The sequence below is a fragment of the Nestor notabilis genome, unplaced genomic scaffold (genome assembly GCF_000696875.1).
Source record: "Nestor notabilis isolate BGI_N333 unplaced genomic scaffold, ASM69687v1 scaffold19427, whole genome shotgun sequence".
Classification (NCBI taxonomy): Eukaryota; Metazoa; Chordata; class Aves; order Psittaciformes; family Psittacidae; genus Nestor; species Nestor notabilis.
The window spans coordinates 13,471-27,813 of record NW_009935369.1 but is presented as its reverse complement, the minus strand read 5'-3'; the positions used below and the strand labels follow the sequence as shown (position 1 = coordinate 27,813).

General features: G+C 37.7%; 1 protein-coding gene across 1 annotated transcript in view; it reads left to right on the top strand.

The window, feature by feature from the left end:
* Positions 1-972: 972 nt before the first annotated feature.
* The window catches only part of RANBP3L (RAN binding protein 3-like), a gene marked incomplete at its 5' end in the record, with an annotated part of 20,351 nt that continues 6,980 nt past the window's right edge, over positions 973-14,343 (top strand). Inside the window, 11 exons of the mRNA XM_010017820.1 lie at positions 973-1,031; positions 1,281-1,317; positions 2,155-2,232; positions 4,505-4,579; positions 5,217-5,341; positions 5,744-5,847; positions 8,724-8,808; positions 9,885-9,984; positions 10,449-10,579; positions 11,724-11,844; positions 12,421-12,563. Of these exons, the coding sequence (XP_010016122.1) occupies positions 973-1,031; positions 1,281-1,317; positions 2,155-2,232; positions 4,505-4,579; positions 5,217-5,341; positions 5,744-5,847; positions 8,724-8,808; positions 9,885-9,984; positions 10,449-10,579; positions 11,724-11,844; positions 12,421-12,563 (1,058 nt within the window). The remainder of the gene's footprint in view (positions 1,032-1,280; positions 1,318-2,154; positions 2,233-4,504; positions 4,580-5,216; positions 5,342-5,743; positions 5,848-8,723; positions 8,809-9,884; positions 9,985-10,448; positions 10,580-11,723; positions 11,845-12,420; positions 12,564-14,343) is intronic.

The following is a 14,343-nucleotide window of genomic DNA, read 5'->3' as shown; positions in this document are numbered from 1 at the left end:
CCATGTCACCGACAAAGATGTTAAGCAACACGGGTCCCAACACCGATCGGTCTCCACATGGACATTGAACCGTTGACCACAACTCAAGCTAGCATGAGGTGAATCCTGTATGTAGTAGTAAAAAACCCCCTATTTTTATCTGCTTCTTTGCTTGCTAATTGTGTCATTTATTGGTGTAATAAATGTGACATTAATTGCTGGTATTGATAAAAATGACTTCTTTTACACTGACAGCCAAAGTTGTCCATTATAGTTGGACAGGCTGTGATGGTCTCATTCTTAGCAAAGTAAGATGCTGAAAGAAGCAGTGTAAGATGTAGAAGTAGTGAACCCTAAATCAGCAGAAAATCTGGTATCAGGAAACTGTGTGCTGAAATACATAAAAAATCCTCACAAACAAAACATGGATCCGAAGTTGTTTTCAGTCATACCTAAGAAATGCAAAAGTATGCCTGAAAATAGAATTTGTTCTGTAGAATTTGGTATGTTAATATATCATACTCACACATATTAACTGACGCGAGGCATTCACCTACCTGAAGCCTAAAGAATGGGAAGTGTGAGAGGCTGTGTGTAACACGTTTCCTTGCTTTCCTTTTGGGATAGTTTCGCATTTTGTGCCCTTGCACTTTTTGGAGAACTAAAAAGCTGCAGGTCACCCTCTTCTTAGAGGATGGCAGACATTGCTTATAAAGCCTAAAAGCACTTTTTTGTTCTTTTTAACTAAAAGTAGTGTAAAAAACATGAGGCCAAATCCTGTGGCATCTAGTTAGGCAAAAACCACACTGGGATTTGAAGACCACAGCTGTTTTTATATTTATGGACTGTGCTGTACAGCACTGCAAGTTTATATTTTCTTCCTTTGTAACAATAGGATAAACTCCTGTTTGTTATTGCACGGCACTTAGAGGACTGTGGTTGAGAAATGCTGTTACAGAATTGCTAACAAAAACGATTTCTTCTCTTTTCCAGAGAGATTGGTGCTTGCCCAGCCAACGTTTGTTTTTGAAAAGAAGGACCGTTCTCTCAAGGTAAAAAGGTTTTTTTTGGTTTTTTTTTTTGTTTTTTTCATAATTGATAAAAAATGCTGAGAAATGAGGGTTCTATAGCCAGTGATCCTATTTTAGCCCAGTAAACAATCTCAGAATAAAGAAGAGTTGAAATTAGAAATGAGGCTGCTTTTAATGCATTTATGCTGGATTGATATACTTTGTGTCCTGGTCTAGAAAATGGCTGTTCTGTTCTCCTTGACCTTTCCACGCTTATATTTTTTTTTTCAGCGCCCTGCAGAAGACCCAGTTTGCAAAGCTGAAAATGGTAATAACCACCTCATTGAAACAGTATAGTACACTGGGTTATTCATAGGTCTGACTGCTGCTGGTGAAATAAGTGTTTGGACCCTTACTTTGTATGAGCAAGGACAAATCTCTGTTAGTATATGAAGACTATGTGGGTTCTAGAGCCATCTACTACATCCTAATATACGTGGTTAGATATAAGGAAGAAGTTCTTTACTGGGAGGGTGGTGAGGCACTGGAATAGGTTGCCCAAGGAAGTTGTGAATGGTCCATCCCTGGCAGTGTTCAAGGCCAGGCCGGACGGAGTCTTGCGTGACTTGGTTTAGTGCGTGTGGTGTCCCTGCTCATGGCAGGGGCATTGGAACTAGATGATCTTAAGGTCCTTTCCAACCCAAGCTATTCTATGATTCTGTGAATCTATGTCCCTCTCTTACCTCAAGAATTCTTCCATTTTAACTCTTACACTTGCAAGAAAGCCAAACTCCAGAAGCCCTGAAAAGTGGCCAAGTATATTAATCAGCTGTATGAGTTCCTAGCTGCCCTTTTCTACTTGTTTAGGCTACATTATAATGTAACTTCTCGTTCTTACGTCTTCTGAATGTATGGGCTATGAAATGATTCTCAGTGCTTGATTTAGGTTCCCTGAACTTAGTAGAAACAGAGAAGAGTCCCTGGGTCTTTGTGCCTGGTCTTGACAGATTCCAAAGCCCTCTTGCTCTTAGGTACTGCCTTAAAGCTATTCCTGTAAGTCATTCTTAGAACTTAGCGTGTTCAGGTTTAAATTCCATATCATAACATTATGCTGAAACCCTCTGCCATTCTGTCCCTGCAAAACATTGTGTTAACTTTTCTCTAGATTTCGTTAGCTGTTCCAGAAAACGCACAAGATCATCATCTTTTACTCACCAGAAGTCTGACTCTCAGTTTAAGACAGGTATGACATTTAGCTTCAGTCATGTTTTAATTACTATAGTTTGTGTTCTCATCTGGTGAAGAAGATAAGGAATTTCCTAAGAAACATTTCTGCACTGTAGGAATGCTGCAAGTCATAAAAACTTAAACACCAATACTAATTTTCTGGTAATTTCAAATAAATCCCCTTTTAAGTAAAAATATATTAATTTTCTATGCTTACATAATACCACATAAAGTAGTGAAAAACCTGTATATTTCATATTGTTTCCTTGAATTACTCACATAGTCAAGGGAGGAGGAGGGCTGGAAAGGAATGAGATTTCCTGGTTTGTGGAAGAGATCAGTGTTCCCTAGGCAACTCCTGAAAACTTGAAGCAGTCTCCAGAAGGGCTCTACTTCCATCCAGTCAACAGCTGACCGGAAGACCTGTTCAGGACTGTGTATTACTTCCATGGGAAATGCACACAAGTCATTGAGGCTACTGAGCAGAAGGACTGATTTGTTTTTTACCGTGTTTATTGAATATATGGATGGGACCAAAAAGTTACTTCTGAATTTAGGCATTAATATGTGTACACTGTATTTTGTTTTATCTAGTCCTGTGACACACCTCAACATAGATAAGATTTAAGATAAGCTAAGTCTGGTTTACTCTGAAAATTATACAAGATCATAAATAAAATTTTAGGTAGAAATTTTAGGGTATGCCTATACCAGAAAATAAAGCAGGGTGCAGAAGGAAGCACGAGTGTTTGACCTCTTAGTTGTCCACACTGCTTAACTGATAGCTCACTTCCTGGTTCTGTTTTGAACCTCTCCAGCTGTCAGTCTCCAAGATAGAACTGTTAGAGGGTGGACGAGCCATGAGCAGAGTGCCTGGGCCAGGCTGTGCCACTTGGCCTCAGAGATCTCTCCGATTCAGCACTATAGACCGTCTACTTCAGAAGGCTGGTGGTTAGCAGTAATTATTCATTCTACTGCCAATGAAGGCATAACAGCAAGTTGACTAACCTTACAATTAATATATTTTTTTCTCCAAACAAATGGTAATTGTCAGTCTCTTACCCTTTCAGATACAACTCTAACTCAGAAAAGAGGGAGATCGTCTTCCTTCACCATACTTCCTACCTTCCCTCCCTCCCAGACAGGTAATTTAAAAAAAAAAATAAGGAAAGACAAAATCAATAAATGTTTATGTAGTAAAACAGGTAAAATAATGAGGTATACAGAAATGCTTTTTCTGCGGGACAGAGCTGAAGTGCATTGTACTAGGCTGGTATTTGGACAAGAGAAAGAAAAGAATGCTTTACAAGAGGGATTGGCAGTTCAATAGAAGAAATATTTTTTGCATTTGATGTTAAGGAATCCTGCAGTGTTAGGGAGGAATCTTTGAATAATTTGCAAATATGCATGTATAGAGTGTACAGATTCAAGTATAACATACTTGAAAAAAACAGGATGGTGTAATTACATGAATTAGTTTGCTTTCAGTTTAATGGTGATGGTTCCTATATGAATATAATTTTCTATCCTAGGAGCCTGTCTTCCACCTAACCAGTAACCCTGCGAGTATTCTCCCACTTAACAGGAACAAGGGAGTGCTCTTGAATCCTTGTCTTTTACCAGATCTGGGTGCTTAACAGACACTGACATAAAGGATTTCTAAATAATATTAAGGGGACACAACATTGTTATAGGAAGAAACCATAATCTTTCTGCAATGAAGAAGTAGTGACTGTGTGTGGAGTATGAGTTCTGTTGTTTTACAGGACATGGTACATGGTTTCCATCACTTTCTGGCTGGCGTTTGGTATCTTTATTAGAACAGTGAAAGCATCAGTAGAGCACTGCTATCATTATAGCAAATTACAAAAGCCTTTTTACCAGAACAAGGGGGGTACACTTATTTATTCCTGTGTTCTTGAGCCTCATTTACACATCTTAAAAATGCCTAAGATTGGACCAGATAGGATTGCCATTTCAGTGGCTTTTGCAAACCAGCAGCACCTGGTTTTCAAAGCTGAAAAAGGAGTTTATGAGTTGAAAACATCCATTAGTATCCAAAAGATATCTGTGTCTGACATAGCCAGAAAATCCATGATGCTTTCAGTACTGAAGTCTACCCACCCATAAAATGAAGACAGTAACAGTTATCTCAGTGATTGTGTTTAGATGGATAGGTTGGAATATTGCTCAGGTACTACCAAAATAGGGAGGAATTACAGAAACATGAACTATTAATAGAAGTTTATTGTTACTTTTTATTAAAGTTTAAATTTTGTGTTCTGTAGTAAAGAAGAATAACATATTCATGACCTCAGCTCTTCTTCAAAGAAACCCTGATCTGATCAGCAGTACAAAACAAGGTAACCATCACTACAGTATTTTTTCACTGTAGTTCCACAAAGACATTCTTAACAGATATAAAAGACATAAAAATGACACCTTTTATCTCTGATAAGTGATAGGCTAAGTATCTTTATGGGCTTCATAAGTTATTTGTTTGACAGCATCGATACCCTGTGAGCTCTGTTACGAGCTTCTGCTCTGACTAATGAATTCCTGAGTAGACCAAATACAACTTTGAATAATGAAATTCCACATTTCTAACTGAATAATTGCACTCCTGGAGAAGGCAATAAAGAACCCTCTTGGCATCTGCAGGTGCAGGGCTAAATTCGAAATACCAGAAGACAGATCTAACACAAAGCGGTAAATATAAATGTAAAGAAATATTAAATAAATAAAGTACAACTTACAAGTAAGTGTATTTATGTATATAACAAATTACCTTTTTATTCTGATAGGACAACATGGGTTGCTGTCACTGCAGAGTTGTATATTTTAGAAGGGATTACAATTTTTCAGAATATGTAGCAAGTAAACAATAAATGTTATTTAAACATGCTTTGATGCTTTTACCTAAAGAGGCAAGACACATAGGTATAAATTAAGCGTGAGAAAAAGTCTTTGTTTAAATATTTTGTCTTTGTGTTTTCCAAGGATCCTTGTCACGAAATCAATTGCAGAATGTCATTAGACCTGCCATTTTACAACCCCCACAAGCCCTGACCTGTCCTGAAAATCCTGTAGTATCTCTTGTGACTGAGAAAGAAGCACATATTCAGGTAAAAAGAAAAAGTAATTATTCCACTGCATGATTTCCAAGAAATTTCCCATATCAATTGCAGTGGAATTGCTGGATCACTGACATGGCATGAACTGTTAAACTCACTCAGACTGTATTTGAAAAAACATCTCTGTGAGCTGTCTCAAGTTTCAGATATCAGGGTTCTGTGGGAAAATCAGCTTTGAGGGTCTTTTGGATTTTGTTTATTTAGAATGTAGTATTTTAGCATTTTGATTAAGAGTACTGGCTTAGAACACAGCTGGAGGAAGCTCTGCCAACTACCACATATATATACATACATACGTCACATACACCTCAGTGTCTCTGGACTTCTAGCAGATATGTTTATAGCAGAAAATCACCTTGGTCTAATTAATTCATATGGTTTTATCATTCCTAGCTATCTGAAGACAGCTCCTACTCTTATGCTGAGAATTTAGTAAATTTCAAAACAGCAGCAGGATCATCTACTACTGTGAATCTTTCTAGCTCTAAATCAGCACCGTAAGTTTCTATTTATTATATTTCTGTACCATTTAGTCACTTGATCTATGGCATGCCTTTCTGTCTAACATATCTAACATGGTACTAAGCCCATGCTATCTACACCCACACACTGCTCACTGGTGCGTGTATGTGGTGCCAGGATTTGTAGATGCTGACATGAGCTCCATATGCCATAAGAAATGGCCTCTGCCAGGAGTTAATCTCTGTGGGATATTTTTTTTCTCACTAGCAACCCCCAGGCCAGAAACTATTTTAGTTTTCCATCTCATGTAGCTTTGGCAGTTCAAAATCTGTCTGGTTTTGAATATTTACAGTCATGTTTGTGTCCTTTTGGAGAACTCCCCTCTGATTGCATAGCTGCTGCAACTCATAAACAGATGCAGAGAGACTCAGAAATTTGCAGGTGTGTTTTTAATTATCAATCAAGGTGTAATTATTGATGTTTATTTACTAAATAAAACGCAGAAAGACTTAACAGTAAGGATTGCTGCTGCATGCAAACGTCCCTCTTACTTCCCCTCCTCTTCCACCTCTTCTTCTCTATGTGATACAGTTCTGTTGCTCTTCAGTTGCTGCAGCTGTTTGTGTCCCAGGAAACCACCAGTAGTTCCATTTCCTGAATTGGCTGTAGTAACGAACTGAAAATGAGAAATTTGCTGTTTCTGATTAAAAGCAAGGAGATTGTGTTGTAAGTGACAGAAATATAATGCTGGGAAAATGCAGACTTCTGGTCATGTATTCAGCTTTGCACAAGGATTTGCTTGTAAAACTGGAAGGGTTCAAGGCCAGCATTAAACCTGGGTGCTACTCAGATCCTTCCGGCCACTCTGAGAAGGACAGTACCTGGCTCCCTTTCCTTAGAACCTTTCCAGTATCTTATCCACATTTCTCCTACTCTCATTCTTCCTTGTTAGTGGTCGTTCCCTGAATTCAGTGCCTCTGCTTTTCATCTCCATGGCAATGTCATCCCTGGCACATTTTGTTCTTACCCTGCAGCAACACAAGGGTATTGAGGTTTTAGTAACACTCTAAGGCTGGCACTTCCAGTTAACTCTCTGAAAAGAAAGATCCTGCACTGATCACTTTTTTCTTAAATTTCTGAAAATAATAAATCCACTACCCTCATTATTAATTTCAGACTAGGCTCTAGTTTCTGGTTTTTATCTCTTCTGGAGGGCTGTCCTTACTGAGTTGCTACTGGAGTGGCCTAGGTGTAGCAGATGAAATTTCAGGATGGAAAACAACCACAATTCTGTGAATTTTAGTAGAGTTTTTTCTTAAGGAATAAGAAACTTACTAGTTTAAACACAGTTTTGATTCCCTGTTCATCACCCCAGACATGTATGGAGGTCTTCAAGGTTGAAAAGAGATGGATTCTCTGATTTCTCAAGAAAAGCATGAGAATGTTAAGGAACATTTTTTTCCTTACGCGTAAAATGGAGATAGCTTATACTTGGAAAATCCTTCATCCTATATGAAGAGCTGTAGTTGTGAACACAGAAACTAAGTTTTCGAGGCAATCATCAAAGTTCTGGCCACAAACCCAGCTTATTAATAGGAATATCCTCTGCATGACATATGTGCCGTTAAGCCCTCCCAAGGGTGATAAATGATCTGGAAGAGCAGGTAAGTGGTGCTGAATTATGCAGTTTGTGACAAAACATCAGATCATCTTCCTGCCAAGTCATCCTTCTGGAAACAGAAATAGACAAGAATTTGGGTGGTTTTGCCTTTACCAGCAAGAGATGCATTGATTAAGCTCTACAGAAAACATGAACAACCTGTAAGCCTTCTGTAAAAGAAAAAAATAAACCAGCAGCAGGAACAACTTCCACACAGAGAAATCTACATTCTGGTGATTTTTATAAAAAATGGATCCTGATAATTTAAGTGGCTATGTAATTAGCAGGTCAGATCACAGCTGTACTGAGAATATGCTTGAACATAATCCACAATCAATATACTTTTTACAAGTTGTGACTGTCACTATTTAAAAATGCATTCACCTTCTCTTAAAATCTCCTGAGACGTAAGAGGCTAACTGAGAGTAATAAACTCAGGGTGGTAGTGCAAAAAAAAACCTTAATGTTTTTTATCCAGGAAGGAAAAAGGGACAGAAGTTGTTTTAATGTAGGTTTTCCCAAAACCAGTCACATTCGAGATCCTAAACATGAAGTGATTTATCTACTGTATGAAATTTTCTCCCCAAACAGTATCCCTAAACTTAGTTGGGCAGTACCAAATGATCACAAGTATCTAGTTTTCTTAACTTTCCTTTTAAGTATATCTATAGAACAGGTCATTGAAAAATGGAAGGAAGATCTTTCTTTCCTCTTTCAGTTCTACCTCATCATAAATCGTCTGCTATCATACCTTCACATTTTTGCAGTATTTATGTGAATTGAAAGTGTGTGCATTAGGATACATTGCCTGGCTGCCTTTCCAAGATGTTAGGTGGATGACCAAGGATGATCTATAAGGCTCTGGGAAGTACAGTACTCTGAAGGGTACCAGAGCTCTACCAACATGAAGGAATAACTGTTAATAACTCATTAAAGTTTCTGAAGTAAGACACTTCCCTGAGGAGGAGGAAGAGGTGGCATGTAGTTTTGCTTCTTGTTCTTTGCTTTTAAGGAACATCCTCAATAATCTTCATGAAATACAGTGTGATATTCTGTGTTCCTTTTTCTGAAATGTTACATGAAGAATATTCTCAGATGCTCTTGAAGAATTAAGTTTCTTATTACTTAAGTGGTCATTTTTTGTCTATCTTTAAAGCAAGGCATGCTAAGGCAAATGCATGAACTTATGTTTACATTTCACAAAATTTTAAACAGTTATATATCACATTTTTATGTTACTTGTTCCCACAGAAGTCAGTTGTTTGAAGACAGAAGTGTACAAAACATCCACAATTCTGATTTTGTGTTTGGAGAAAACATGGTGGAGAGAGTTTTGGTAAGATCTGTAATTGCTGGCAGGTATTTTATGAAGGTTAATGTATTTATGAGTGTAATTATTTTCAGATAGTGATTTTTTTTTAGCTCCTCATGTTCTTTTAGAGATATGAGTAAATGTGATTCAAATGGCTGTTGAGGAGAAAATCTGTAAATATTTGCTGTAGGAGGGTTAGACATCCCTATCTTCCCCACCCAAGATAAGTACTCTAATTACTACTTCATACCGGGCTGCGCTTTTTCTCATTTTTTGACCTGAAAAAGTTTTTTTTATTTTCCATATAAAGTGAGACAGCAACAAGATAAAAGAATGTGGTCCCTACCACTCTAATGGTTTCCATCATAACTGTTAAGAAATGGGAGAAATAAGTATGCTAAATAGTGTCCATGTTGAACTATATTGTACATGCTGTGAGACAGCTTAATGGATCAAGTCCTGAAGGAAACTCAGACAAAAAGGTGGTTCCCAAGCTGAGGAGGACTGCAGCACATAAAATGGAATTAAAATTAATTAATTTTCTAATGGAAGTAGAATGAAAACAGTATGCATATCAGCCAGTGAAAAAGCTTCGCAATGATAGGTCTGGATTATGACTTATGACCAGTATTTAGCTACAGGGCAGATGTTGAGCCACTGAGCACTGGAGGGAAACAAAGGCATTTATTTAGACATGCCTAAGAAATTTTATCTGCAAAAAACTGAAGGTCATGGAAATTTTTAATTCCCTTGCTTTTAAGTTTGAGTATTTAAACTATTCTTCTAGGGCTTAAGTGCTTAAACCAGAAATTAGCTGGTACATAAACCTCTAAATCCTCCAGTGGATTTAAATCCTAGTCTGGGATCCATACAAACAGGCCATTCTTCTTAGTGGAAAAATCATATACTATCTTATGATAATAAAATTACTTCCAGTAGAGACTGAAATTGTATCATCTGGGTCAGTTTTTACTCTGAAGATACTACAATCGCTAAACTTCAGCCTAGTATGCATTAAATGATTCAATGTTCTGTTTGATATGAAGTAACGCAGCCATTTTACTTAAATGGGAATTTTTATTTCCCCTGGTTTTTTTTAGAGTCCTGAGAGGCATCCCAAGATACGTAACAAAGCCAATACATACAAAGAAGAAATAACATCCACATACATAGAATCTTGTCACGTCAGTCCACCAACAAGTAAGCAAACAAGTACAGTTAGCTTTATTATGATGTTTCACTTCATTTTAGAGGATGTAAAATGAGTGCTGGTCAATAATTTTAATCTACTCTCAAGTTATCAGGTCAGTAGTATGCTTGCAGTATGTGCCAAAACCTGTGTTCAGAAAGCAGCTACAGTTTGGTTTATGACATTTGAACTGGATTAACTTCAGAATGAACCATCTAAATTACTCAGGAAAGGTTAGGGTTTTACAGATTATTACTATTTATTACAGATTGTTATTGTTCATTATTTGAAAATAAAAATGCAGTGAACTTTGTGAATGCATTTTGGACCACATTTTTGATGACAATTTTAAGTGGTTTGTATTTTGTGACTGCTCAGGTAGAAAAATTACTTTGACACAACTGGGTTTACTGAAGTCACAGGCCATCCCGTGTGCTAATTTTGTTGTCCTGGATTTCCGTTTTTTTCCCTACAGAAATACCCCTGTTGAAGAACGCAACACTAATTGAATCAGCAGCTGCTTGTGTTTCCAAGCCAGTGGAGAAAATTCTGTTTGATAAAGTTAAAGTTATAACTGGAGAAGAAGCAGAACACAACGTATTACAGGTGTGTATTTCATAAAGACTAGATGGTGAGCAGTTTTGTTGTTGAAAAGAACATCTAGATCCATTACAGATGGCACCAATCTGAAAATAACTTCAGTTTATATTTTGAATTTTCACTTTTTTAAAATATGCCTGTGCTAACACATTTTTCTGTAGACCGGTTTTTCTTTTTCATATTATATTTGTTCATTTTGTAGTCCTTTTTCAGTAAGTGACTGCTTTGGAATTTCATTCTGCAGTTGCATTTTATAAGCAACTACACAGCAGTAACTAAACCAGCAAAATTGAAAATGATTTGGGTAAAGATTTTTTTATGACCAGCAATGTGTTGTCAGAGTGTCCCGGTTAAACCATGACACAAAGTAATTAGTTTTATAGTTCATCTAAAATATTAGTTATTTTTCTGGCCCAGCAAAACACACCTTACTACTCCTCCCCTTAAAAATGTTATCTTCTTAGAAAATAGCAATGACTTACATGATTTTAAAAGTCTTAACATTGAAAATTACATTATTTTATCATAGAAACATAGAATAGTTTGGATTGGAAAGGACCCTAAGATCATCTAGCTCCAACCCCCCTGGGACAGGGAAATTTTATCATTGATGAAACCTTCTGTCTTGTCAGAACATGGAAGTTTTACTCTCCAGGTTGGACAGAGCCTTGGGCGACATAGTTTAGTGTGTGGTGTCCCTGCTTATGGCAGGGGGGGTGGAACTAGATGATCTTAAGGTCCTTTCCAACCCTAACTATTCTATGATTCTACGATTCTTTGTAGTAGTACTGTCCTAGTAGTGGTACTGGTATCCTTGTCTGCATAATGTTTCTAAGAGGTGGGGGAATAAGACTGTAGAACAGTTGCAACAAGTTCAACTGTGTTAGTGGGTATCACAGATAAAGCATTAAGACAGATGAAATAACTGAAAAAGTAAACTGCTATTCATGATGAATGTTTTCCATGACTAGGAGAATGTTTAGCACAGATCTGGGAGCCATTTCATGTTAAGTAATAGTGGTGATCTATGTGTCTGTATACATGCATATGGACTTACTAAAAGCTGTATCAAAAGGTTTAAAAACATAAAGTTTTAGAACGAATAAAATTAACGTTGGCTGGCAATTTCCATTATGTATTTCTCTTTCAGATCAACTGCAAGCTCTTCGTATTTAATAAGCTTTCTTTAACTTGGATTGAAAGAGGCAGAGGCTCCCTGAGGCTTAATGACACTTCTAGCAGTAAACATGGGATGCTGCAGTCAAGGCTAAGTAAGAATTAAATACCAAAGTTACACATACACACAAAACACTAAATAACTTGTACTACTGCTGGCCAGAGTAAGTTTATTTCAGAATATTTAAAACTGAGTAGCTAGCTTTATTTAAGTCAAGTTGCTGAGAAGTTAGCAGTGTTACAGACTGAGGCATTGCGGATTTTTCACTCAGTTTGTATGCTCATGCTTACATGTGTTGTTAGGTTCTGTGTATTTTTACTGCAGTGTGTCATTAGCTCAGTCACCAGCCTGACAGTTTGCTCTTTGTGGATCCTGCTGTTGCAGGAGCACTGTTTCGAGTCACTTCTGGAATGTTGTTTTTAATGTGCTGTCATTTTTTGTACTGTATTGCACGGTTTCAGCAGATTATTTGCTTTGTGTGTATTGAAATAAGCTAATGTATTTGGGTATTTAAAAATAATCAAAAAAAGTTATCACCGTGTCAGGTTCTAGACCAAATTAAAAATAATAATTTATGAAAATATTAGTTGTATACAAGTGCTGGAGAAAACTGCTGCAGTAAAAATGGGGATAGTTCCAATGACTTATCATATCAACTTTCTTATTTTAGTTATGCGAAATCAAGGCAGTTTGAGACTGATTCTCAACACCCGACTCTGGGAACAAATGGTTATAAAAAGAGCAAACAGAAAGAGCCTGTGCTTCACTGCAACAACCCAAGAGGACCACTCTGTTCAAGTATTTCTAATTCAGGTAAGCAAGAGATAAAAATCCCACCCAAATCCACATTTCTTCTAAGATTCTGAAGACTATCTGAGGCTTTGGTTTTAGCAAATGGCCTTCTGTGCTCTGGCAGGCTGTGCCTAGCTTACCTGTTACAGGGCTTTTATTATGAAATGAGCTACCCATTGGTATTAAAAAAAAAAAAAATAAGGTGTGATGATGGGATGTGGCCTCAGGACGAACATTTCCAGACTCTAGAAATGACCACTTATGGAATGGATATCGTCCCAGCCATATGCAGCAACTAGTCTTTCTTAAGCAAGTGTAGGAATTTCTACACAGGTAGTTACATATTCAGAAGTTACTTTGGTTCAAGGCAGCAGCTTTGTGTGGACATGATTCTCCACACAGTGCTTGCAGTAATCCGTTGTGGAGAGTACAGATTTTGTGATGTCACCTTATTTAAGACAATAGTCTTGGGAATCCTGGTTTTCTCTAGCAAGGGCTGATAAGTTGAGAATGAAAATGTGATGCACTTATTTGCAAATAAATAGCGCGTATGTCCTAGTTCCAGAAATGAAAGCATCCTCATATGTTTAAGGATGTCTCTGTTTTCCCCAGTAGACCTTTCTGGGAAGGATTCAGCCTCCTGGGCAAGAAAAATGAATCACCACTTCCAGGAAGTGTCACATCATACACAAGCAAAGCACCATGCACTATATATGCAAGCACTGCAACTCTATCACTTCCAGCGATTGACTTAACTATGGCTGTGCTGCACAGCTGGTCTGCATGTGAGAATTAGAAATGCTCTAGGTTTCTAGATGTGCTGCACAGTTTTTCTAGTGTATATAGATGTAAACATTCCTTAAATTCTGTGCTGGCACCTCTGGACAATAAAAAAAGACAAGTATTAGTAAATGAAGATACATGACAGCTGCATGTGTATGGCAAGGGTTGCAGGAAGTTGCTTCTGTGTCTGTCTCTGAAGCGGCTCATATCCATTCCTATAGCTGATACCCAGCCAAACTAACACTGAGACTTTTGACTCTGTAATGCGACATGGTCAATGCATGAGACACCCAGCAGGCATCACCAAAACCATAACACATAAATCAGGCTGGTCTAGTACTCAGTGGAGCCCACTCCTCCGAGGCACCAGCAGACATTTTTAACTGCCATTTAAATTTGTTTTTCCCATGTCAAATGAATCATACATACATTTGGTTCAGGTATGTTATCCACAAGGCTTCTTACGGATGAGGGCCAAGTAACAGGATGCTGACTACAAAGGAGGCAGCCCACAGGACTCCATTAGGTTGGTCCTCTAGTACTCACTTGGGTTTGTGCAGGGGGCTGCTCCTGCCTTCCTCTCCTGCTTGTTTCTTCCTCCTTGCTTTTGGTAGCATAGCAATTTTTACAGCTGAGAGTGAGGCAGATCAGAAAATTGATCTGGATAGGCTTTTTAATTTTTGGTAAGTTAGTTTTTTTAGCTTGATTTTATTCACCCTGTGATCACCCTCATGGCCGTACTGGTACAATGGAGAGGGTAGAAATGAAGAGTCAGAGAATGTGTGGAGGTGAGTCCACCCCTCTTTGCAGAAGACAGAGTTTATACTTGATTAAAGTGACAGAAGAACTCCAGCTTTTGAATGAATAAATTGAAAGCTACGGGTAGAAATGATCAGGCTGAATAGATGCCTTTGTCATAAATATAATTGCGTTTCCTGAAAAGCTGTGTTATCTTTAGCACTCAGATTTGTCCACTGAGAATTTCATTTGCAGTTGAGACACCTGAACAACTCTGAAT